The sequence below is a fragment of the Rutidosis leptorrhynchoides genome, chromosome 10, assembly GCF_046630445.1.
Source record: "Rutidosis leptorrhynchoides isolate AG116_Rl617_1_P2 chromosome 10, CSIRO_AGI_Rlap_v1, whole genome shotgun sequence".
Lineage (NCBI taxonomy): Eukaryota > Viridiplantae > Streptophyta > Magnoliopsida > Asterales > Asteraceae > Rutidosis > Rutidosis leptorrhynchoides.
In genome coordinates this window covers 107165509-107192033 of record NC_092342.1, presented here as the reverse complement: position 1 = coordinate 107192033, position 26525 = coordinate 107165509, and the positions used below count along the sequence as shown (strand labels likewise).

Sequence of the window (26525 nt, the reverse complement as noted above, 5' to 3'; positions counted from 1 at the left end):
GTCTCCAAATTCGAAGTTAGGGAATCCGGACTCCGATGTTATGCCGGAAGAATTTGGGTACCACGTTATGGAGATCTACGGAGTCTCATACTTGATGAAGCTCATAAGTCTAGATATTCGATTCATCCCGGAGCGGGCAAGATGTATCATGATATTAAAGAACAGTATTGGTGGCCCAATCTCAAGAAAGATGTTGCATCTTATGTTAGTAAGTGTTTGACTTGCTCAAAAGTTAAAGCCGAACATCAAAAACCTTCTGGGTTACTTCAACAGCCGGAAATCCCGCAATGGAAGTGGGAGATGATAACTATGGACTTTATCACCAAGCTGCCAAAGACGGTGGGCGGATACGACACCATTTGGGTTATTGTTGATCGTCTTACAAAATCTGCACACTTCTTAGCAATGAAAGAGACCGATACAATGGAGAGGCTTGCTCAACTTTATATCAAAGAGGTCGTATCACGACACGGTATACCTATATCAATCATCTCCGATCGCGACCCTCGTTTTGCTTCTAGATTTTGGCGTTCTCTACAAGAAGCCATGGGAACTCGTCTCGACATGAGCACTGCATATCACCCTCGGACTGACGGGCAAAGTGAACGAACAATTCAAACCTTGGAGGACATGCTACGTGCATGTGTTATTGATTTTGGAAAGGCCTGGGAAAGGCATTTGCCACTCGCCGAATTCTCGTACAACAACAGTTATCACTCGAGCATTAAAGCTGCACCTTTTGAAGCGTTGTATGGCCACAAGTGCCGTTCTCCTCTTTGTTGGGCCGAGCTAGGTGAAGTGCAACTCACCGGGCCCGAGATAGTCCATGAAACCTCGGAAAAGATTGCTCAGATTCAAAACAGACTCAAGGTAGCCCGTGATTGCCAAAAGAGTTATGCTGATCTTAAACGTAAAGACTTTGAATTCAACGTTGGTGATCGTGTTATGTTGAAGGTTGCACCTTGGAAGGGTGTGATTCGTTTTGGGAAACGCGGAAAGTTAAACCCGCGGTACATTGGTCCATTTGAAATTTTGGAACGTGTTGGACCCGTTGCTTATCGTCTTGATCTTCCAGCACAATTGAGCTCAGTTCATCCTACCTTCCATGTATCAAACTTGAAGAAGTGTCTTGCTCCACCTGAACTTATCATACCATTGGAGGAACTTACTATCGATGACAAACTCCACTTTGTGGAAGAGCCCGTTGAAATCATGGAAAAAGAAGTCAAGGAGTTGAAACACAATAGGATTCTGATCGTCCGAGTTCGATGGAATTCCAAACGAGGACCTGAGTTTACTTGGGAACGAGAGGACCGCATGAGACAGAAGTATCCTCACCTTTTCCCACCTCCTCCATCACCTTCAGATTCAGCTTAAAATTTCGGGACGAAATTTTCTTTAACAGGTGGGTAATGTAACGACCCTGGTTTTTCCAACGTTATTTATTAGTAATTATTATTATTAATACGCTTGATTAAACGAATGTATGTTATTACATTTACATGTTGCTTTAATTGCCCGTACTTGAACTTTAAATGCCCGAAACGTCTTTGTGACACCCGGAACTTGCACGAATAATATTTTCAAGTATTATTTACCTTCATGATTAATTTTATTAATCATTTTAATTAACTAAAGCAATTAGTTAGTTACTTGGGCTTAACTTGGACTTTTAAGTGGATTACTTGCTAACTACTCACTACTTGGGCTTTATTAGTTAATGGACTCTTGATTAATGACCCATAAGCCCACCCTACTTATTATATGGATTAATTAGCCCACCTTGCTACTTGTAAGTACTAGTTTCATGCTTAACTAGTTGGTTACTTCCATTTGGAGTCTTGTTGCACATAATCCCCATGAACACCACCTTATTATCCAACTTTATGAGCTTTACCATGCAAATGACCACCAAACTTCTCCCTTCCCCTTTGCTTTGCTGCTGGCCGACGGTTTCCCAAGCAATATGGGAGCCAAAATTCATTTTCTTTTATCATTTGATTCATTAGAACACTCTCTCATTCAAACACACTTTACTTACTTCCATTTTTCTCTCAACTTTCTCTCCACTTTCTCTAGTTCTTGCAAGTAAGTTTGAACTTGTTCTTCCTCTTTTTGTTTGATAAAAACCGTGGCCTTCATCATCAAAATCATCATCATCTTTTGTTGTTTGTTACTTAATCTTGTTGTAGTTTAATTACTTGTAGATTACTAAGTTGTTTACTTACTTACTTACTTGTCTTTCTTTACATGTTTCAAGAATCAACTCTTTAGTTTGATTCTTCACTTATATCTTGTATTTATCAAGAACATTCAAGAACATAATCTATCTAGTTATGTTCTACATATTTTGTTTCAAAAGATTTAAAGTTCTTAGTTGTAGAAACTCATTACTTGTAGTTCTTGAAGTAACTTTAAAGTTACTTCACTTAAAGATCAACTTGGGTTGAATCTTTAAAAGTATGAGCAACTATGAACCATTTTCTTGTTTATTTAGTTTTCTACTTCTTTTGTTGCAAAGTTTGTAAGTTCATGTGTTAAAGACATACTTGTGATTCATGAAATAAACTTTAAAGTTTACTTTCCTTAAAGATCAAGCTTAGGCTTGAATCTTTAAAGTATGCAACTCATGAACATAATTACTTGTTTACTTAGCTATTTACTTCATTTTATGCACCTTATTTACATGTTGTTAGTTTATTTGGTCAAGAACTACAAGTTAGACTTGATCTCATAATCTTCTTGAACTTAAAAGTTAACTTATGAGTTTCAAGAACATAGAAGTGTAACTTACAAGTTACAACTTCAAATACCTTTGAAATATCTAAGTTATCTAGCTTATGGTCTTCTTAAATTGTCATAAACAAAAGCTATAAAGCTTACATACACTTTACTAGTTGTTGATTTAAGTTTATAACTTGTTTTTACTTCTAAAGTTCATGTAAGTGTTGAAACTAAGCCTTGATGTAACCTTGGTTCATCAAACACTTACAACACTTGCACTTGAGTTATGATGGACAAACCTTGGTCAAAATGATGTTAACACATCAACGAGTTGTACACTTGAAGCTATACGCATCAAGAATGAGAACCGTGATGAACATCAAGCACCGAGACAACCGGAACTCTCCAAAACCCACTGTTCTGTCCAAAACCTACTGACCTGATGCTTCTGGAACAGACCAGTAGACCTGGGCTGTTCTAACCTTGATTTTTCGATAGAACTTTTCGAGTAGATAACTTTTCATATAGGACTCGTCTTAATCCGAGTTACGGTTTAGGATTTATGGCCCTCCGATCGTTACCATGTCCTTTAACGTTGTGCAGAAATTTCTGACCTACTCGCACTTAGACCGTCGCCACGGTCAAACCAAGACGAGTTTGCTTCTGTAAATTTTACCACACTTAAGGGACTCATAGACGGAGCCATGACCACTGGTCTCACCTTAATTCAGTAAGGGTAGAGGCTGTGGTGACTGACCGAAGTCAGCCTTTGTTTTAAACGACTTTCATAAACGAGTCTTACTTGTTACCTTTTGTTTAATGATGATTGATGATGACCCTTATGACCTTAATTACGTACTTGTAAACCTTTTGAGACGACTTATTGACTTAGTGCTATTTGACTTAGGTTGAGGACGTTTGGACCGTTACTTGCACACCACTTTCCGACTACTACCTTACCATTACTACTAATCATTGTGAGTTATAGCATTCCCTTTTTACTTTAACTTATTTTGGGAACTGAGAATGCATGCGGATTTTATGTTTTACATACTAGGCACGAGTACTTAAACTTTATATATGTGTGGGTTATATAACGGCAGAAACATTCCCTTTAGCTCGGTAACGTTTAATCATTGGTTTTTGAACCGTGAACGCGAATCTTAGATATGGATCCATAGGGTTTGACATCCCCACTCGGGCTAGTAGCGCTAGCATTTAACGAGTGTTTAATACTTCGAGGTTATACGCACTTGCCAAGTGCACTTTAAGGGGGTACATTAAACGTTAAGTTAGTTACCGGGTGCCCACGGTTAAGCATATACTTTTACATACTTTTGAAACGCTCGTTGTAGCACTGAAATCTCGTGGCCTACTTACATTACTGTTATACTTAAACTATAGCTCACCAACCTTTGTGTTGACCTTTTTAAGCATGTATTTTCTCAGGTGCTTGAAGTCGCTTCCGCTATCTTACTAGTCGTGCTGTAGAACCCGCTGCCTAGAGTTGTTATCGCATGACTACTTATGTTGCATTCAAACTTTTTACTTATGAACTTATGTTATGTAACGAGCATTATGGTCACGTACACTTATTTAATGCTTCTACTTAGTGAAGCATACTTTTGATTTGTAAAACAATTGACGTATGTTATGACGTCACTTTTATTAATGAATGCAAACTCTGTTTTTAAAACGCATATAGTACTTAACCTTGTAATGATCCTGTTGATGATGGTCCGTACATGATGATTTAGTACGGGGCGTCACAGGTATAGTGTAGCATTCATTAATTAAAGGCAACAATTAAAGGCACTATGGTCAAGGAAAGTTGTAATCCTACATTGCTAAGATACCTAATTGTATAAGGCACACATAAAATGCAATCCTGGTTCTCTACAACAAATGACTCTGATACCATTTCTGTCACACCCCCAAATAGGGCCTGGGGTATTTGTGACTAATTATATCAAATCACAGTTGTATAAACGAGAACGACTCTATATGAGACGTTTTATTGAGTTTTGTAGCGGAAGATAAATAGATTACATTGTATTTAGAGCATTAAATGTTTTTAAATTAATTGATAAGTAATGCATGAAGACTCCAAGCATGGCAAGAAATCATCATCAAAGCAGCAGATATACTGCGGAAGCAATATTTAAGTACCTGAGAATAAACATGCTTAAAAAGTCAACACTAGGTTGAGTGAGTTCATAGGTTTGTCATAAATAATAATTTCAGTAATAGATCACAAGATTTAATATAATAAAAGACGATATATCATGTATATCAAAAATATGCCAAGAGCGTATAATATCAAAACTAAACGATTTTACCCCGTAACAATACATATGTAATTGTCGAGATCATTATTATACCACCAATTGACCTGAGGTCAACAGTGCGGGACGATACTCCCAATAGCGCTATCTATAATAATTCCGTTTGCCACTTTAGTTCATCTAGCAATTAATGATATTACAAAGCAGAGATTTGCATGTTTCAAATAAACACAATAAAAATACTCATGTTCGTCGCATAATAGTTTGTACTTGTGTCTATCATTTATAAAAATAGTACATGTATTCTCAGCCCAAAAATATAGATAAAAAGGGAGCAAATGAAACTCACCTTAAAATAGCACAACAAAGATTTTACTAGGAAGTAGCTGTAATTGAAGTAGACCGAAAATCTCAACCTAGAGATAGAATGTACGATCAGATGTTATCTAATAGATATAAGTATAGTAACTATACTAATGATAATGGTTTTCTAAAAGAAATTCCATTTTCGGAAAGGTTACTATCTATGGAAAGTTCCCACTTTTAGTAACTTTCCAATTATAGAAAGTTCGGGTTATAATCTTTAACAAGATGTTGTAGGACTATCTCAAATCTCGTTGCTATCATACAAGTCACTTGAATGATCAGTTGTTACCGGGCGCCCAGGATTCTTGACCAGAATCTGTCATGGCATTCGAAATCCACAAGCAGTTTTCATAAGGCAACAAGGACCACCCTAGGCCATATGTAGCGGTGAGGTTCGTATATAGTGCACGTTATCTTGATTATAATCTTCACATATTATAGGTGTATAAACTTTTATTATATAGTTAAGTTAATTATATATATATATATATATATATATATATATATATATATATATATATTTGCTATTAGTATTACATAATTATTAATAGTTTTATAATTATATACGCATTATTATTCAAGCTATAATTACTATATTGACTTATATTAATTTAATATTTATAATATACTAATTACTAACACATACAATATATAACATAATTGGTTATACTATTTGTTATTTAATTTATAAGATACTTAATAATATAGTACTTTATTAACCCAATATTATCCATAAATACCTAAATAATTAATTAAATACCTAATAATCATATACATAATTTTTATTGTCTTAGTTAATTATAAAAATCAGTAGAAAAATTTAAGAAAGTATTTTATAAAAATTTTGTATTTATATTTTTTTTATTCTTAATTTAATCACAAAACAAGTTTAATTCTACATAAAATACCAAATAAACATAAATAATTATTTTTAAAACTTTTATAAGTTTCTTACAGTTAAATAACCTGTAGAAAAATATTTATAAAAATATTTCTTTATTTTTACAATTATTTCCTTATTTAAATCCTGTTTACATAATAATAGTGTTTAATTATGTAATAATTATTAATTCGACTCATAAATTAATTTTTATAATTTTCACAGACCTAGACAAAGTTTATAAACCTATAAAAATTATTTATTTATTTTTATTTACTGTGTATATTTTTAATACGAATTTTATATGGTTTTCATATTTAATTAGTATTTAATTCGTAATTAACTACAAATAATATTCCAAAACTTATCATAATTATTTTTATAAGTACTACTATTGTTCTAAATAATTTCCAAACAAATACTACTAATGTGAATATTTGTTAACAATTTAAAATAACAATTGGGTAAAAATACAAGAAATGAATAAAATGAATAAAAATAAATAAGAAAATGAAAAAGAAATATTACCTCAAGAGTTCTTCAAGTTTTTAGAGAGGGAATTTTGGTGTAATTTGTGAATGAGAAACTAGGAGTCTAGGGGTGTTTATATAGTGCAAGTATTAGAGTGTTAGTCAACATAAGGATGTTCTAATTTATGATTTATAATTCTTTTAGTCAACAATAGGTGTTACTAGTTTATACTTTTATATATATATATATATATATATATATATATATATATATATATATATATATATATATATATATATATATATATATATATATATATATATATATATATTATTTTTAGTCAACATAAGGATGTATTTGTTTAAGATTCTTTAGTCTCATTATTATTATTATTATTATTATTATTATTATTATTATTATTATTATTATTATTATTATTATTATTATTATTATTATTATTATTATATTATTTTTTTACATTTACTACATGATAAGTATTATTTTCTTTTTACTAATTCATGACTTGTATTTATTTTTTTATTTAGTTCCCAATTGTTTTATTATTTATATAAATGTCACTTTTTATTTATTACTTATAGATTAATAGTTATAATATTACAGAAATGCATAATTATTTACGAATAATTGTTCGTGAGTCGTCGAAACTAGTCGAAGTTAGGTTTAAATTTAGTCGGAAATTTTCGGGTTGTCACACAAATCGTCTTGACACTTTTTCTTGCTTTCTTCGGTAGTATTAACAGCGCGCCCTAAAGACGCGTCGGGTGTCATCAAGGTTGAAAACCTGGGAATAGGTGACGTTTCGCGACGCACTCATATTATTCAGAGGTGTTTCAACATTGGTGGGTTCCCTAATGTCAATGCCAATACCCGCTAGATGTTCGCACGCACTTGTTGGTGTGTGCGCCTGGTATTAATCATTGACTATGGCGTAGAATACACGGGGATGAACCCCACAGTAGTACAAGGTACAAGGAGTTCCCTTTTCATCATCGAGAAGCCAGTATTTAGTTGACAATCGCGATGGTGACTCCTGCGATGTCGGAGGAATTGTAGCCGATGAAGTTGTTGATTTTTCTGGGAGTTTGCTGGCTCCTATTTCAGGAGCTTTACTTGTGGCACGTGTCTTTTCCTGGTTTAATTGCTTGGGTCCCATCGGGCCAGATGGGAAGACTGATTGTGTCTAGTTTTGTGACCACCTCCCATTGCTACCCGTTAAACAAGAACAACCACAAACAAGAAGTTAGAAGTTTGACAGTCAATCGTTAGCAACCTGCAAACTTCTATTGCAGTTCTATTCGTGGTTCCATGGATGGCGCCATCTGATCGGACATAAATATGTGACTATGATGGGAGTCATGTTGAGTGCCAAGTGTGAGCGTTTAAGGACAACATGGTTTTAATCTCCGGTCCGGTTTACCGTGAACAACCCTTTTTGATATGATGATCTATGAAAGGGTGATTAAAACCAATCCACCATTGATGGAAGTTGCCGCAACAATGGCCACTAGGGTGGTTGCTTAGGGTTCACGTTCAAAGAACACACATGTTACCGTAAGTTAGTTTCCTGGATGCAATCGAGGATCGAGTTGTACATAAAACGTTAGTGTCTGTTGAATGAATGAGGTTAGGGTTGTATTTATAGTGAAACCCTAACCCAAGATATCCTTTAATTCATTCTAGATCCTTCCCGAATAATAACCATAAATAATGGAATATTAATTAGAAAAGGATTACATTTTAGTTAAGGATAAGATCGTTTAAGATTGTTTTCAAGTGCGTCAAGCAAAGCTGTATAGCGCGCAGTTCACTGTACACAAGATTTACTTAAATAAACGTGCGCCCAACACATGATACGCACGAGCGCCATGCACAGAGGTACACATATCATTAAATAATATGGTATTGTTGAAGATTGAAGATGAATGTGAGGAGAACATTTGATGATGAAGTGTAGAAATAGATATGTATAGAGACTAAATTATCCTCTTATGCAAGTCACGTGATTGTTAGTTTTTGGGATGAACTACGTTAGTCGTGCAAATTACCGTGACCAGCTAAATAAAAAAAAAATATTAGAGGCACATATACAATCAATGGCGGAGTATATTAGAGACAGTAGGGGCACGCCCCATCTGAATTTAAAATAAAAAATTACATTAAAAAGATATTTTATTAAAAAATAAGGTTTTTATTAGTTTCTACCCTCGGTCAATGAAAAATTTATTAGATTTGAACAACCGCTCCATCTGTATTCGATAAGTTGCGACCCTGTATACAATATGGTACAAACCACCATAACTAACTACATAATTATGCCGTATTAAAAATCAAACTATGACCTAGATGGATGATACATACAAAATTTTTTTTTATTTTCAGATGTTTTTATGTTACATAAGTAATATATTTTTGTATTACCTTTATCAAACAACAAACGAACAACCGCAAAACTCAATTCCACAAAAGTTAGGTATGAGGAACGTAAGATGTAAACAATTATTTCCCTATCTTAGAATAAAGACAAGTCATTTCTCTACCCAGAGTGAAACACCATAAGTGTAGAGAATGTTCTCCCTCTCAATATTCAATGGATAGAGAGATTGCTTTCGAATAGACATCCGGTAAATAAGTACGTTTAAAAAATATAAAATAAAATAAAGTGTGAGACGCTATGAAAATGGTATAATCAAATTTTCATAGATTTTAAACCTGTTCGAAGTTCAATTTAAGCTCTAAACGAGTCGTCAATAAGTTAGTTCAACTAGCTTCGTTTTCCAGAATTTATTTATTTTCATATGTTGTTAAGATTTTGTTAACCAAACAAAGCAACGTTAGGACCTTTAACCTATGAAAAAATAAGTGTAAGTTCTCATAAATTCCTTAAAGCTAGAAACTTCTCTGCCAAACGCACCATATGTCTTAAACTAGTCCGGATCGGCCCGCACGTTGCGACGAGGGCTTTCGGCCTGCGTATTCATATTAAACGTAGCGTTGTGTATTTACAGAGGGGAACACGGCCCATGTGTTAAGCGCCGTTTTAGATGTCGTTGTGTTAAGCGTTTTTTAAAAAGTATCCGTTTCGAACGTAGTTAGTTTTGTTTTGTTCAATAAATTTTTCCGAGTGTAACGGTGCTGTCGGAAAAATTTAACTCACGGCGAACAGAAAGAAATGTATTGGAGATAGCCCGAGGTGTTTAGCGTTTTTTGAGTAGTGTCCGTTTCGCGTATTGGAAAAAGAAATGTATTGGAGATAGCCCAAGGTCTCGGAAAAATTTAACTCGCACCGAGCTAGAAGATAGGGCCAGTCATAAATTCGGGTGGAATTAGTTTCTTTTATTTTAATAAAATTATATATTTACACTTTTTACCCCTGAAAAAGTGTAAACTTGAGGGGCCGTTGTGTAAATATAGTCGAAATTGAGGGACCGTTTGTAATGTGAACGCAAACTCAAAATGACAACCGGATATAACTGAAACTACGGAAACCACCACCACTTTTAGTATATACTAGAAAAGTTGCCCGCGCGATGACGGTGCCTTTCGGGTTACATATCATAGTTAATGTAGCGTTATGTATTTACGGAAATAAAAACGCTTTGGGTGTTTTTGGATACACGTCGTTAGTACCTAGTATACCTAATGACATATGCATTTTTAACGTCAGGAAGATTGTGTAAAAAAATGGAAACATAACCATCAATATGATGTAGGTAGTTTGGATTGTTATTTATAAGTGTATGTATATGTATTGAAGATAGTATGAGGTGTTTAGCGTTTTTTGAGAAGTATTCGTTTCGCGTATAGTTAGTCTCGTTTGGTTCGTCAGATTTTTTCGAGTTGAACGGTGGTCTCGGAAAAATTTAACTCGTACCGAGCAAGAAGATAGGGTCTGTTATAAATTCGGGTGGAATTAGTTTCTTTTATTTTAATAAAATTATATATTTACACTTTTTACCCCTAAAAAGTGTAAACTTGAGAGACCGTTGTGTAAATTGAGCCGAAGTTGAGGGACCGATTGTAGTGTGAACGGAAGCTCAAAGCGACAATTCAAAACAACTGAAGATTGTTATTTATAAGTGTATGTATATGTATTGAAGATAGTATGAGGTGTTTAGCGTTTTTTGAGAAGTATTCGTTTCGCGTATAGTTAGTCTCGTTTGGTTCGTCAGATTTTTCCGAGTTGAACGGTGGTCTCGGAAAAATTTAACTCGTACCGAGCAAGAAGATAGGGTCTGTTATAAATTCGGGTGGAATTAGTTTCTTTTATTTTAATAAAATTATATATTTACACTTTTTACCCCTAAAAAGTGTAAACTTGAGAGACCGTTGTGTAAATTGAGCCGAAGTTGAGGGACTGATTGTAGTGTGAACGGAAGCTCAAAGCGACAATTCAAAACAACTGAAACGACTAAAATCCTATTGAATTTTAGTTTATAGGAAGAATAATAATAATAAAATAATAATAATAAAATAAAATAAAATAATATAATAATAATAATAATAATAATAATAATAATAATAATAATAATAATAATAATCAAATTTTAGGGTTCTAAGTCCTTTTATCCCCCAGAATCTTTATTTTCCAAAAATATATAAATATAAATATAAATATAAATAATAATAATAATAAAAAATAAAATGTAAATTTCTTTCGTCACTACAATCTGGCAATAGTTTTCATCTTCTTCATCAACATCTCTTGCTTTTATTATTAAATTTGAAAATTACTGTACATACCATTTATAAATATATTTCAATAACATAAATTAAACTCCCTTATTAAACCTTGAAGTCTAATCGCAGACTTTAATATTAATTTGTTAGCGGCGGAGAAGAATTTAGATCGAGATTTATCAACGAAATGTTATAAAAAGGTAATTTAGATCTGTTATTTTTACTATTAATTTCAGTATTTCTTTATTTAATACGGAGTACTATCACATGCGAATTAATCGGCGCTAATTATTATCTGATTAGTTAATTCGTGTGCATCATTTTGTTGCTTAAATCCGCGTTTTATGGCTTACAAGTTTATCAACTTGAATGTATTAGAAACCTAGCTAATAGCTTAATCGTGCATTAATAAGATAAATGTGTTGTACTTTTTAAATATAAATATTGGGAATAATTGACCTTTGATTTGAAAGCACACGTAAGTCAATTGAATTTGAACATAATTTGACTGTTATTTATTGTATATTTATACAGTAAAGTACTGTAATAATTTAGCTCAAATATCAGCTTTGTAGCATATTGTGATATTGTCGTCTATTTGTATTTATTAGATTTCAGATTTTTGGTGTTGATTTATATAATCCAAATAGTGTTGCAAATGAGTCTTCGATGAGCTCACACCTGGTATACAATTCAACTTTTGTCAATTATTTGATTAATTTATGTTTAGACTAGTGGTCAAATGGTAGCTTGATGCGCTTATGTTATTGTTTGGATTGGTGGAGCATTGGAACAAAAAAGAAAAGAAAACGGGTACTTGGAAGTTAAGTTTACTTGGTGGACAAGTTTACTTGTGGAGTAAGATTTTGATTTTTTGGAAAGAATTTGTGTTTAATTTGGAAACTAATTAGAAAACCTAAAGGGTTTAGTTTTTACGTTTCACTATAAATAGACCTAGAGCTTCATTGTAATTTTATGCATGAAAATAATAAAGAAAAATTTCTGGTTTCCGCTCGTGTACTAAACCCTTCTCCATAATTAGAGATTATATATTACCACATACAATCCTTGTGTCGTTTACATTTTTATTTTTCATCTGCTTATTCAGTCTAACGAGGCTTAGGTGCGGAGCCTTCCACTGTCACTGTGGACCGAGACTACGCAAAGGTTGCACATCATAGAATAAGATCTTCGAGCATATATTATATAGTTATGAGATCGATAGGTTTCAAATTAATTGGATCTGCCACTTTTGTAGATATAACTTTTTTTTTTTTTTTTTTTTTACAATTATTGCACTTTTGGACCCTCGGTAGTATAATATTGGTTCCATATATTCTTTATATATAGTCTTTAATAAGATTGTTGCTTAATTGCCTTACGTTTAATATTCCCTTTAAGCATATATCTGAATACGCTCATATAGATGTTCGTTGGTTGAGTGATATTTCTGTCTTTTTGCAGGAGTTATGGGCTACGTGTGCAGACTCATCTAAGACTGCAACTGAACCTTCAAATTGTAAGCACACACTTGATATGTTTTTAGTATCCCCGCATATAGTCTTTCACATAGTTCATTACGACTACAATGCATCAATGTGAAGGATCGAATCTGTGTTATTTTGGAAATTATTCAAATTACAGTCAAAATAATTGAAATTGAAATTGTATCTAAATATGCATATCTATAGTAATTGAAATTGTTTAGTGTTAGCAATGCCCTGTTTTTGTCAGTATGTTACATTGCATACCAGTATTATTTACAACAGGATTACTAAATAAGTTATATATTGTGATGCATGAAAAATTCTTGAACTTTCAAGCATGAAGAAATCAAAACAGCTTAAGAGTCCGAAACACCAAAAGTCAGCTACAAACGACTCGTTTAGTTACGTGGTTGATGAGAATAAACACTTGGCAATTCCTATTGGACCACGGTTTCAAGCTAATGTGCCTGAGTGGACTGGCCCACATCAAAGGAAATACTCTAAAACTTTCGGTAAATCGGGCTCTTCAAAATGGTTGGGTACTGTAATTTGGTCCAACAAAAATACCAGCTCGGAAACTGAAATGGATGTAATTGGAAGAGGGAGATCTCACTGTTGTAATTGCTATAACCCAGGATCTATTTTCTGTGTCAAGCGCCACATCAGCGAGAAAACAGCACGTCTTCAGAAATATCTGGGACCCGCCTTCAAAATTTGGAAGTTTGACGAGATGGGTGAAGTTGTTGCAAACTTATGGAAGCAATCAGAGCAGCAGAAGTTTGCCCGAATGGTGAAAGCAAATCCAATTAAAGAAGGTAATAATTTTATAAAACTTGCATTGGAATATTTTCCATCGAAGTCTCGTAATACCATAGTGAGCTATTACTTTAACGTATACCTCCCTAGAAGAATAGGTATGCAAACCAGGTCAGGCTGTACATCAGTAGACACAGACAATGAAGAAGAGAAAACGCGTCCTTGTCAAAAAGGCACACAAAAAAGGGCTCAACCTGATGGTTTAGGGTCCACTTCTAAAATTAGGAGGGTCAACTACTTAAACGGCCGACCATAGGTATTTTTTTGTGAAATCAGGAAAAAAAAAAACTCATATAGCTCAGAAGTTTTCAATGCATTATGAGCATCATAGTTCCTCTTGTCGTATTGTTTTTCTTCGTTCTTTTGTTCCCTTCAAAACCAAACATATATACATATATATATATATATATATATATATATATATATATATATATATATATATATATATATATATATATATATATATATATATATATATATATATATATATATCCTTCCAACTAAAATCATAGAGGGGGATCCATACTCAAGTTTGAAAACTTTAGTAGAAGTTCTCAGCAAGTCTAAATACCTAATGCTTTTGATAATCCGCATAATAATAAGTTCGTAGGTAAGATTCTCATCAATGGTGTATGAATGGCTAACTATACCTCACAATGTGAGGTGTAGAGTCGTGCCATGGTCACCGGTCTATATTTTATTATGTTAGTGTGCCTTCATGAATTTTGTTACTCGACCTGGTGAAACTTTTGAGTAGGCGAATAAAATGGGCGAATGGTTATGCTCTAAATGTACATACTTTGTATGATGCATACTTCTTGTATGCAACTTAATGCCTAGTAATCATGAGAAGACACAATTGGTTGAGATTCATCGCTTTTGTGGACCTATGGCAAGTTTCCATTACTTTATTTTACTTAAAAGTTAGATTTGAGGAGATGCTACTTAGGGTATGTCATGGAACATGTGGATCTATAGTTGAAACCTTAATTTACATATACTACTATAAGGTCAAAATAGTGACTAATCTAGCTCTACTTGAGCTGGTATGGCAAGAGGTGTAAATGGTAATGGTTATCTTGAATAGACTAGGTTGAGTGGATGGTGGTGGTTGTCATGGTAGTAGTAGATGGCGGATGGATAATCTTCACTCTTTGGTAAACTTACTTTTGTTGGACTTGTTAGTTCTCGTGTGGTCATCATGAGTTGACTTGCATTAATGAGCTATATCGAGCCTATCACTACAAAAACTTGAACTACAACAACAACAGTACCCAACTCCACGCGTGCGGGGTATGGGAAGATGAGATGTAGGTAATTCTTCCTCTATCCAAAACGTAGAGAAAAACTTGCATGGCCTTCAATGGATGATTGCTTATGAGAGTTTCAAACCTTTGTCTCTATGCTATGTTGAAGTCTTCTCTCTTACCCAACATAATCACGCCGAGTTACATGATTTGATTTGATATGCTTTGTGTAACGACCTGAAATGAAGTCGATTCTAAAAAATTTGTGGAAGTTTATATGGAGTAACCTCATAACTTTGCACTAGTAGGCGATTTCAAAAGTATGCTCCACATTTGGTTTTTTCTGGATTCGACTTTGGTTTTGTTTTGAGTCCAAGTTGTTAAAAATGTCAGATTGGTATTAAAGATGAAATCTGCACGTTTTTGGTTCATTCAGATATGTTTTCGGGTTCAAAATGGTACCAGGTCAAAAGTGTCAAAACGGGTCAACGACAAAAAAATACAGGAAACCAACGTGGGGGCGAGGGCTCCCTCGCGGTTGCTAGGAGTGTCTGAAAAATTCCTTTTATTTCCGATTGTCGGTTTGTGGTCGATACAACCGGTTCGATTTTTATAATGTTTTATTTTCGATTATCGTTTTGTGGTCGATACAACCGGTTCGATTTTTATAATGTTTAAAGTTTAAAAAACTATAAATAATAAAATATAAACAATATAATTATAAGTTATACCGTTTTAACAACTATATGTTATAAAGCTTTAAACAATACAATTATACAAAAGCTAATACATTTAGAGCTTCAGCATGACCATCACCCAGAAACAGAATTGTATTCGTGTCTATAGTATATTGAGCTTCGACATTATCGTTACCCGTCAGGGGCGGTTTTATTTAGAGGCAAGCGGGGGCAGCCGCCCCCCAGTAGATTTGCAATTTTCAGTGTAAAATTTTTGAATCTTTCGACTTTGCCCCCGGTGGATTTTTTTTTTGTCCCAAAACTTACATATTTTGGCCCAAAACCTTCAGATATTGCCCAAAAATCTTCAAATTTTACCCCAAAACCTTCAAATTTTGCCCACAAACATCCATAATTTGCCTAAAAACCTCAATTTTTGCCCCAAAACCTCCATATTTTAACCAAAAAAATTGCTACGGTTTTTTTTTTTTTTTTGCCCCCAGTGAAAAAAATCCTGGTACCGCAACTGTTACCCGTTATACTTTAATAATCATGTAATAAGTCATCCGAAATCTGTGCTATATTTTCTTCAACGCCAAAGGATTGAAATTCGACTTCAATATAATTATGTTGCTGGAAGTGATGTCTTCTTTTCTTGTGATAGTTTCTTCACCGTCGTCGCCTAATTGACCTTTCAAACTTGTCGCATTTTGTATCCTACCTACCTCGTTTAAATAATCCTCAACCATACACATACTTCCACGGCTTCAAGGTAAGTCTTGATCCTTTTTCCGATATAATTCGATCGTTAATAGAAAGTCGATTTGGAAGCTCCATTGAAGCTTGAACGACTAATAAGTCACAAGCCATAACTGCTAATATTGGATATTGGTCTTCTTTTGATTTTCACCAAGCTAAAATGTTAAAGTTATGAAATTGTTTATGACCAATGGTAGATTTTAAAAAGTTTGTAGCATTATAGTTTCCCAACTCGTTTGTGGGTGCCGATGTTCGTTGACGCTTGCTAGCGAATAAACTATTATAAAGGGTTATAGTAAGATCTCGGGGCCTTCAAGACGATACGACCCGGAATTGGTCAACATTTGAATTTTCTTGTTGACCATATTTTGTTGCATGAACGACAAATAAATTTTCAGAAGTTTTGTTAACGGGGGTGAAGCCGAAAGTTTAAATCATTAGTGACACCATATAATAACGATACTTATCAAGTTACAAGAATTTTAACAAGATGTGATTGTAAGCAATAATTGGGCATGTGAACAAATTTGAGGTTATCACTTATATGCCCATTTTTTCTACATTTGTATGACTCAGAACCTAAAAAAAAAAAAATTCCGCTAATTTGCCCGCGCAAGGTCCCATCTTGTTGCTTCCTGGTGGAAACAAGGAGGCAAGGTGCCTCTTGCGACCTTGCTTCCACCTAGGAGCAAGGTGCTTCGTGCCTCTTACCTTGCTTCGTGCCTCTTGCTTGTGCATGCATACCATACCATAATCAATGTTTTTTTTTTCTTCAGACATTGCACTTTAGGTGCTTAATGGCAATGTCGAACCATTTACATAAAAATGATCCGATTTTAGTTTTTGTTTTTATTTTGGTTTTTGCACATGTTAGATCCAAAAAGATATGTTAAAAGGGTTAAAAGTCGTTCAAGATTTTTTTTTTTGGATAAAGAGGGACAAGCCCCCGGAAAAATATCATATATGAAAACTGAGATCATACAACTACAACAGGAATACCCGAGGGGGAGTTTTAGTGCACATCCCAAACACGATACACAAAACTATTATATGAAAAAGCTAACCATCTACCCATAACAAAACAAGGACTAATAATATCAACCTACCACACTGTATAAACTAACAAAGGACTGGAGCTGCAAAACTCTTCAGACTGCTCCATATTTACACTATTAGTCCCTGCAGATGAACAAGCCAAATTCACACCACTTTGATCAGCAAACAAGTAATACCACTCCTCTACATACCACACTTTTAACATCCCAATTAAAATACCCTCAAAAATCATACCAAAACTCAATATAATTCTCATCAACCTAACCTGCTACTGCACCATTACAATCAAAACATAAAACCATAACCAAATCCTCATACATTTGATCAATAATTGATCAGGCTGAGAAAAAACCATACTGCACACAATAAATTGGAAGGCAAGCTTTGAGGATCCACTTAAGCTTATAGCCACCACATATAAAGTAACAATACCAAATACCATCACGTATAATCTATATAATCATCAAAATTCTTGCTGCAGTCCATTAAACCTGCAACCTTGACTAAAAGTCCACCCTGGTCAACATTTTCAGAATTAAGCATCCTTTGGACAGACTTCCATTTGCATTTCATCATAAACCATAAAACAAACTTTAAGCACCATTCACACACCCAAATAACCCTTTGACTCAGAAAGTCAACCATCATTAAAAACCCTAAATTCCACATCAGATTCAAACCTAAAACCCTACTCCCATCATAACCATAACACACCATCCATAAATCATCACCATTCCATAAAATCATCAAACTATAGCTAATAACATCATCAGAATTACCAGTTTGACCAGATAAAGTCAAACTTCTACAAACCTACCCACTTGAGTGCAGCAGCAGGAACCCTAATCCACCAAACACCATTCCCAAAACCAAGATGACCCCATCCAATGATGACCTGACACAGAACACTGGCCCTAAACACTGTGGGGCCCAGAACTCATGTAGGAACCACTTATTACCATTTTTATGCTGGTAATACACACAATGGCAGCTTGAGACCTGCATATGGATCATTAACAGCACTCCACACCAATATTTACCTACCCCAAGTGCCTGTTTTACCATATACACTCCCATCTCACCTCCAATAAAAGGAATAAGCTCAATAATCAGCAACATGGAAAAAGTGAGACTAATTTTGACACACCTTATATCACCTTTAAAAAGAACATGTGTATCAAACCCATACACATGCACCAATGTCTCCAATCCTATGCAACTGTGTCCACTTTTTACTGATTGACACAACTTAACTGACTTATGAACAATTATAAGCCAGCCCATAATGTTCAAATGAGACTCAAGACTATGCCAACAGTTGAAATGACCTACCCAACACCACCTTATCACTCCAGAACCCAAATATATATGAACCATCATCCATTTAATGTAACCAACATGACCTCTAGACCAAAAACCTAAACACATGAGGTGCAATGATTGATGTACACCTCTATAGCCACTAAAATTATGTATGTGACTATCATGGCAGCCTGAGACATACATAAGGATCATAAACAGCACCCTTATCATCCAATATACATTTCCTAACCCTGGTGCCTGTTTCACCCTATATATTCCCATCTCACCTCCAAAAAACAAGCTAAGCTCAACAATCTGCTGCAGGAAAAAGTGGGACTTATTTTGACCCTCCTTATAACTCCAGTAAAAAGAGTATATGTATCATTCCCATACATATACACCAATGTCTCCAATCCTATACATCTGCAAAAAAAAAACTCTTTTTTCTATATATGGCCTATAAAACAATATAAGCCATTTATTCTTTATTTTTTCAGAAATGAGCTGACACATTTTATGACTCAAAGCAGATGAAAAAGCTACCCATTTCCACCTTATAACCCCAGAATCCCAAATATTTACATATGACTCAAATGACAGACTCAAACACACACCACCATGATGACATGACACAGGCATGACCAAAACCCTAATTATGAGGTAAGGAATTTTAAAAAGGGTAAAATAAAGTAAGAACATCAAAAAGACTCCAACCTTATTTCTCCTAGGGTTTTCATTCTTGTGCTGACCTCCAGCACATTTATTTTCATATTTTTATTCTTTCCTCCCAAAACCCTATATGATAATCCCATATACCTATAAGTAGACACAATATATAGAGTCCCGTCCTAATCCATCTGGACGAAATCTTCGATATTTGGTCCCATTGCGAGGTACTGACCTTTATATGATATAATTTACAAACATTGCATTCGTTTTTAACAGACACACTTTCATTACATCGAAAGTTGACGGCATGCATACCATTTCATAATATATCCAACTATAATTGACTTGATATTAATCTTGATGAACTCAACGACTCGAATGCAACGTCTTTTGAAATATGTCATGAATGACTCCAAGTAATATCTCTAAAATGAGCAAATGCATAGCGGAAGATTTCTTTCATACCTGAGAATAAACATGCTTAAAAGTGTCAACCAAAAGGTTGGTGAGTTCATTAGTTTATCATCAATATTCATTTCCATCATTTTAATAGACCACAAGATTTTCATTTCCATTTCTCATAAATAAACATCCCATACATAGAGCTAAAAATCATTCATATGGTGAACACCTGGTAATCGACCTTAACAAGATGCATATAGAATATTCCCATCATTCCGGGACTCCCTTCGGACATGATAAATTTCGAAGTACTAAAGTATCCGGTACTTTGGATGGGGCTTGTTGGGCCCGATAGATCTATCTTTAGGATTCGCGTCAATTAGGGTGTCTGTTCCATAATTCTTAGATTACCAGACTAAAAAGGGGCATATTCGATTCGATAATCCAACCATAGAATCTAGTTTCGATTACTTGTGTCTATTTCGTAAAACATTTATAAAAGCAGTGCATGTATTCTCAGTCTCAAAAATATATATTGCAAAAGCATTTAAAAAGGGAGCAAATGAAACTCACAATACTGTATTTTGTAGTAAAAATACATATGACGGCAATGAACAAGTGTAGGGTTGGCCTTGGATTCACGAACCTCAAAGGAGTATCCCCTAAAAAAATGCCCAAGTTCAGGTTTGAACCTTTAATGACCCGTCCTAATCCATCTGGACGAATACATTACATTTGGTTACATCGCGAGGTACTTGACCTCTATATGATACATTTTACAAACAATGCATTCGTTTTTAAAAAGACAAACTTTCATTACATCAAAAGTTGACGGTGAAATGTCCCGTTCTTATTGATTAAAAACGTTCCATATTAATTGATTTCGTTGCGAGGTTTTGACCTCTATATGAGACGTTTTTCAAAGACTGCATTCATTTTTAAAACAAACCATAACCTTTATTTCATAAATAAAGGTTTAAAAAGCTTTACGTAGATTATCAAATAATGATAATCTAAAATATCCTGTTTACACACGACCATTACATAATGGTTTACAATACAAATATGTTACATCGAAATCAGTTTCTTGAATGCAGTTTTTACACAATATCATACAAACATGGACTCCAAATCTTGTCCTTATTTTAGTATGCAACAGCGGAAGCTCTTAATATTCACCTGAGAATAAACATGCTTTAAACGTCAACAAGAATGTTGGTGAGTTATAGGTTTAACCTATATATATCAAATCGTAACAATAGACCACAAGATTTCATATTTCAATACACATCCCATACATAGAGATAAAAATCATTCATATGGTGAACACCTGGTAACCGACAATAACAAGATGCATATATAAGAATATCCCCATCATTCCGGGACACCCTTCGGATATGATATAAATTTCGAAGTACTAAAGCATCCGGTACTTTGGATGGGGTTTGTTAGGCCCAATAGATCTATCTTTAGGATTCGCGTCAATTAGGGTGTCTGTTCCCTAATTCTTAGATTACCAGACTTAATAAAAAGGGGCATATTCGATTTCGATAATTCAACCATAGAATGTAGTTTCACGTACTTGTGTCTATTTTGTAAATCATTTATAAAACCTGCATGTATTCTCATCCCAAAAATATTAGATTTTAAAAGTGGGACTATAACTCACTTTCACAGATTTTTACTTCGTCGGGAAGTAAGACTTGGCCACTGTTGATTCACGAACCTATAACAATATATACATATATATTAAAGTATGTTCAAAATATATTTACAACACTTTTAATATATTTTGATGTTTTAAGTTTATTAAGTCAGCTGTCCTCGTTAGTAACCTATAACTAGTTGTCCACAGTTAGATGTACAGAAATAAATCGATAAATATTATCTTGAATCAATCCACGACCCAGTGTATACGTATCTCAGTATTGATCACAACTCAAACTATATATATTTTGGAATCAACCTCAACCCTGTATAGCTAACTCCAACATTCACATATAGAGTGTCTATGGTTGTTCTGAAATATATATAGATGTGTCGACATGATAGGTCGAAACATTGTATACGTGTCTATGGTATCTCAAGATTACATAATATACAATACAAGTTGATTAAGTTATGGTTGGAATAGATTTGTTATCAATTTTCACGTAGCTAAAATGAGAAAAATTATCCAATCTTGTTTTACCCATAACTTCTTCATTTTAAATCCGTTTTGAGTGAATCAAATTGCTATGGTTTCATATTGAACTCTATTTTATGAATCTAAACAGAAAAAGTATAGGTTTATAGTCGGAAAAATAAGTTACAAGTCGTTTTTGTAAAGGTAGTCATTTCAGTCGAAAGAACGACGTCTAGATGACCATTTTAGAAAACATACTTCCACTTTGAGTTTAACCATAATTTTTGGATATAGTTTCATGTTCATAATAAAAATCATTTTCTCAGAATAACAACTTTTAAATCAAAGTTTATCATAGTTTTTAATTAACTAACCCAAAACAGCCCGCGGTGTTACTACGACGGCGTAAATCCGGTTTTACGGTGTTTTTCGTGTTTCCAGGTTTTAAATCATTAAGTTAGCATATCATATAGATATAGAACATGTGTTTAGTTGATTTTAAAAGTCAAGTTAGAAGGATTAACTTTTGTTTGCGAACAAGTTTAGAATTAACTAAACTATGTTCTAGTGATTACAAGTTTAAACCTTCGAATAAGATAGCTTTATATGTATGAATCGAATGATGTTATGAACATCATTACTACCTTAATTTCCTTGGATAAACCTACTGGAAAAGAGAAAAATGGATCTAGCTTCAATGGATCCTTGGATGGCTCGAAGTTCTTGAAGCAGAATCATGACACGAAAACAAGTTCAAGTAAGATCATCACTTGAAATAAGATTGTTATAGTTATAGAAATTGAACCAAAGTTTGAATATGATTATTACCTTGTATTAGAATGATAACCTAATGTAAGAAACAAAGATTTCTTGAGGTTGGATGATCACCTTACAAGATTGGAAGTGAGCTAGCAAACTTGAAAGTATTCTTGATTTTATGAAACTAGAACTTTTGGAATTTATGAAGAACACTTAGAACTTGAAGATAGAACTTGAGAGAGATCAATTAGATGAAGAAAATTGAAGAATGAAAGTGTTTGTAGGTGTTTTTGGTCGTTGGTGTATGGATTAGATATAAAGGATATGTAATTTTGTTTTCATGTAAATAAGTCATGAATGATTACTCATATTTTTGTAATTTTATGAGATATTTCATGCTAGTTGCCAAATGATGGTTCCCACATGTGTTAGGTGACTCACATGGGCTGCTAAGAGCTGATCATTGGAGTGTATATACCAATAGTACATACATCTAAAAGCTGTGTATTGTACGAGTACGAATACGGGTGCATACGAGTAGAATTGTTGATGAAACTGAACGAGGATGTAATTGTAAGCATTTTTGTTAAGTAGAAGTATTTTGATAAGTGTATTGAAGTCTCTCAAAAGTGTATAAATACATATTAAAACACTACATGTATATACATTTTAACTGAGTCGTTAAGTCATCGTTAGTCGTTACATGTAAGTGTTGTTTTGAAACCTTTAGGTTAACGATCTTGTTAAATGTTGTTAACCCAATGTTTATAATATCAAATGAGATTTTAAATTATTATATTATCATGTATTAATATCTCTTAATATGATATATATACATTAAATGTCTTTACAACGATAATCGTTACATATATGTCACGTTTAAAAATCATTAAGTTAGTAGTCTTGTTTTTACATATGTAGTTCATTGTTAATATACTTTATGATATGTTTTCTTATCATAGTATCATGTTAACTATATATATATATCCATATATATGTTATCATATAGTTTTTACAAGTTTTAACGTTCGTGAATCACCGATCAACTTGGGTGGTCAATTGTCTATATGAAACATATTTCAATTAATCAAGTCTTAACAAGTTTGATTGCTTAACATGTTGGAAACATTTAATCATGTAAATATCAATCTCAATTAATATATATAAATATGGAAAAGTTCGGGTCACTACAGACGGCATGCATACCATTTCATAATATATCCCACTATAATTGACTTAATAATAATCTTGATGAACTCAACGACTCGAATGCAACGTCTTTTGAAATATGTCATGAATGATTCCAAGTAATATCTCTAAAATGAGCAAATGCACAGCGGAAGATTTCTTTCATACCTAAGAATAAACATGCTTTAAAGTGTCAACCAAAATATTGGTGAGTTCATTAGTTTATCATAATCGATCATTTCCATAATTTTAATAGACCACAAGATTTTCATTTTCATTTCTCATAAATATACGTCCCATACATAGAGACAAAAATCATTCATATGGATTGAACACCTAATAATCGACATTTACAAGATGCATATAGAATATCCCCATCATTCCGGGACTCCCTTCGGACATGATAAATTTCGAAGTACTAAAGCATACGCAACAACGGATGGGGTTTGTTAGGCCCAATAGATCTATTTTTAGGATTCGCGTCAATTGGGGGCTCGGTTCCCTAATTCTTAGATTACCAGGCTAAAAGGGGCATATTCGGCTTCGATCCATTCAACCATATAATGTAGTTTCAATTACTTGTGTCTATTTCGTAAAACAGTTATAAAAGCGCATGTATTCTCAGTCCCAAAAATATATATTGCAAAAGCATTTAAAAAGGGAGCAAATGAAACTCACGATACAATATTTTGTCGTAAAAATATTCATACGACGATACTGAACAATGCAGGGTTGGCATTAGATTCACGAACCTATATCATTCGTATATATATTAAAATATATTATCACATAATTCCTTCGATATAATATTTATATATATTTTAAATGTTGTAGTTTTACACATATATATACTTTATATCTTCTGTTATATTTTACGTATAATTATTTTGTAAAATAATCAATATTCATACATACAGTTTTATATATATATATATATATATATATATATATATATATATATATATATATATATATATATATATATAATTGGTATTATATCAGAAATCAATAATTTGTTAAATGTAATATCTATATAATTAATGTTAATAATAATAATAGTTAAAATAATAATTTTACTAATGAGGATAACAATAATAATAATAATAATAATAATAATAATAATAATAATAATAATAATAATAATAATAATAATACTACTAATGTTAATAATGATAATATGAATGATAATACTTAAAATTGTTAATTTTAAATAAAATACTTTTGTTAATAATAATAATTTGAAAAAATGATAATTTTTATGATAATACTAATAATAATATTAATGATAATAATAATGATATTAGTAATAATGATAACAATAGTAGTAATAATAATAGTAATAATAATAATAACAATAATAATAAAATAATAAAAATACTTATTTTGATAATATTAATAATAATATTTATATTAATGATAATAGTAATAATAATAACTTGATACTAATACTAATATTAATGATAATAATGATAGTTTGTATTATTTTCGTAATAACAATAATAATAACAATAATCATAATAATAATAAATAAATGATAAATAATAATAAATGTGTATACCCTTAAAAGCTTCTAGTAAAAAGAAGTGCTCCAGTCGGGACTCGAACTCGAGACCTCTCGCTTAACCCCAACACCTGTAAACCATTCGTCCCTCACAGTTTTTCTGTTTTAATACTGAATCATAATATTATAACCTGTATTATCTAGTCCTAATTACTTTAGCCCAACCGCAACTTCATAAGCCCAACAAAACATGTTCTCGGCCCATGTGAATGATAATAGCTCTCGGCCCAATTTGAAAAAGGAACATGGCAGCCCAATTAAATACTTACCAAGGTCACTAGTCCACGTACTTAAAAGCCTGCGGTCCCTAATGAATTTACTTATACTTAATTTGGCTCGTGAACTAGAAGGAACAACCCTTGGTCCACAATTTCTTTAACTGGCAAATGGAAATATAAAATAAGAACTTATGCGATGGTGATGATTTGCTTTAATCAGCTAATATCAGAAAAGGAAAAAGAAAAAAAAAGGTTCCATCACTATCAATACTTTATCACCATCGTTCTAGTTATATCCGAACAGCATGAGCAGTAATATAGCAGTAACAGTAATGATGGATCGATGGTGATGGTTGTTTACAGGCAACAGTAATTCGTGACACTAGAAAGTAATGGAAACGATCAAAGGGAAAAATTAATTAAGGTGATAATGATGGTGGCGTTAGGGTGTTAGTTGGCGGTTGTAGTTCGATGGTGGTGGAACTAGAAACAGAAGGCGGATCGTGTAGTAGCAGCTACAGCAGAAAAAAAATGATAGCAGTTGTGGGTTTCGTATAGAAAGAAAATAGTAGCGACGTATTTGTGGGTTGAAGTTCTTGGTTGTAGTTGTGGTGGTGAGGTTGTGGTGAAGGTTGTTATTTACGACTGTGGGATAGCCACGGTTAGGGTGGTGATGGAAAGTTGAAGATGATGTCGTGAAGGTTGAGGATCACGGTAGTGGGAGGTTGAGTGGTGATTCTTGGTGATGGTAGTCGAAGGTGGTGAAGTGAACCACGTACAGGAAAAAGAGAAAGAATGAAATAAAATTCCTGATGCAGATGTAGTGGTGATCGAT

General features: G+C 33.3%; 1 protein-coding gene across 4 annotated transcripts in view; it reads left to right on the top strand.

The window, feature by feature from the left end:
- The window catches only part of LOC139872178 (AT-rich interactive domain-containing protein 1-like), a 150159-nt gene that overhangs the window by 69286 nt on the left and 54348 nt on the right, over positions 1-26525 (top strand). Inside the window, exons 1-4 of one of the 4 annotated variants that reach the window (XR_011766916.1) lie at positions 12083-12282; positions 12533-12591; positions 12889-12943; positions 13248-14105. Coding sequence is in view for 1 of the 4 variants with exons in the window: in XM_071860012.1 (XP_071716113.1) it covers positions 13249-13726 (478 nt within the window). In the remaining 3 variants the exon portion in view is untranslated. Of the gene's footprint in view, positions 1-11553; positions 11625-12082; positions 12592-12888; positions 12944-13247; positions 14106-26525 lie in introns of those variants that run through there. The other 3 variants (XM_071860012.1, XR_011766913.1, XR_011766914.1) reach the window with 3 other exon arrangements.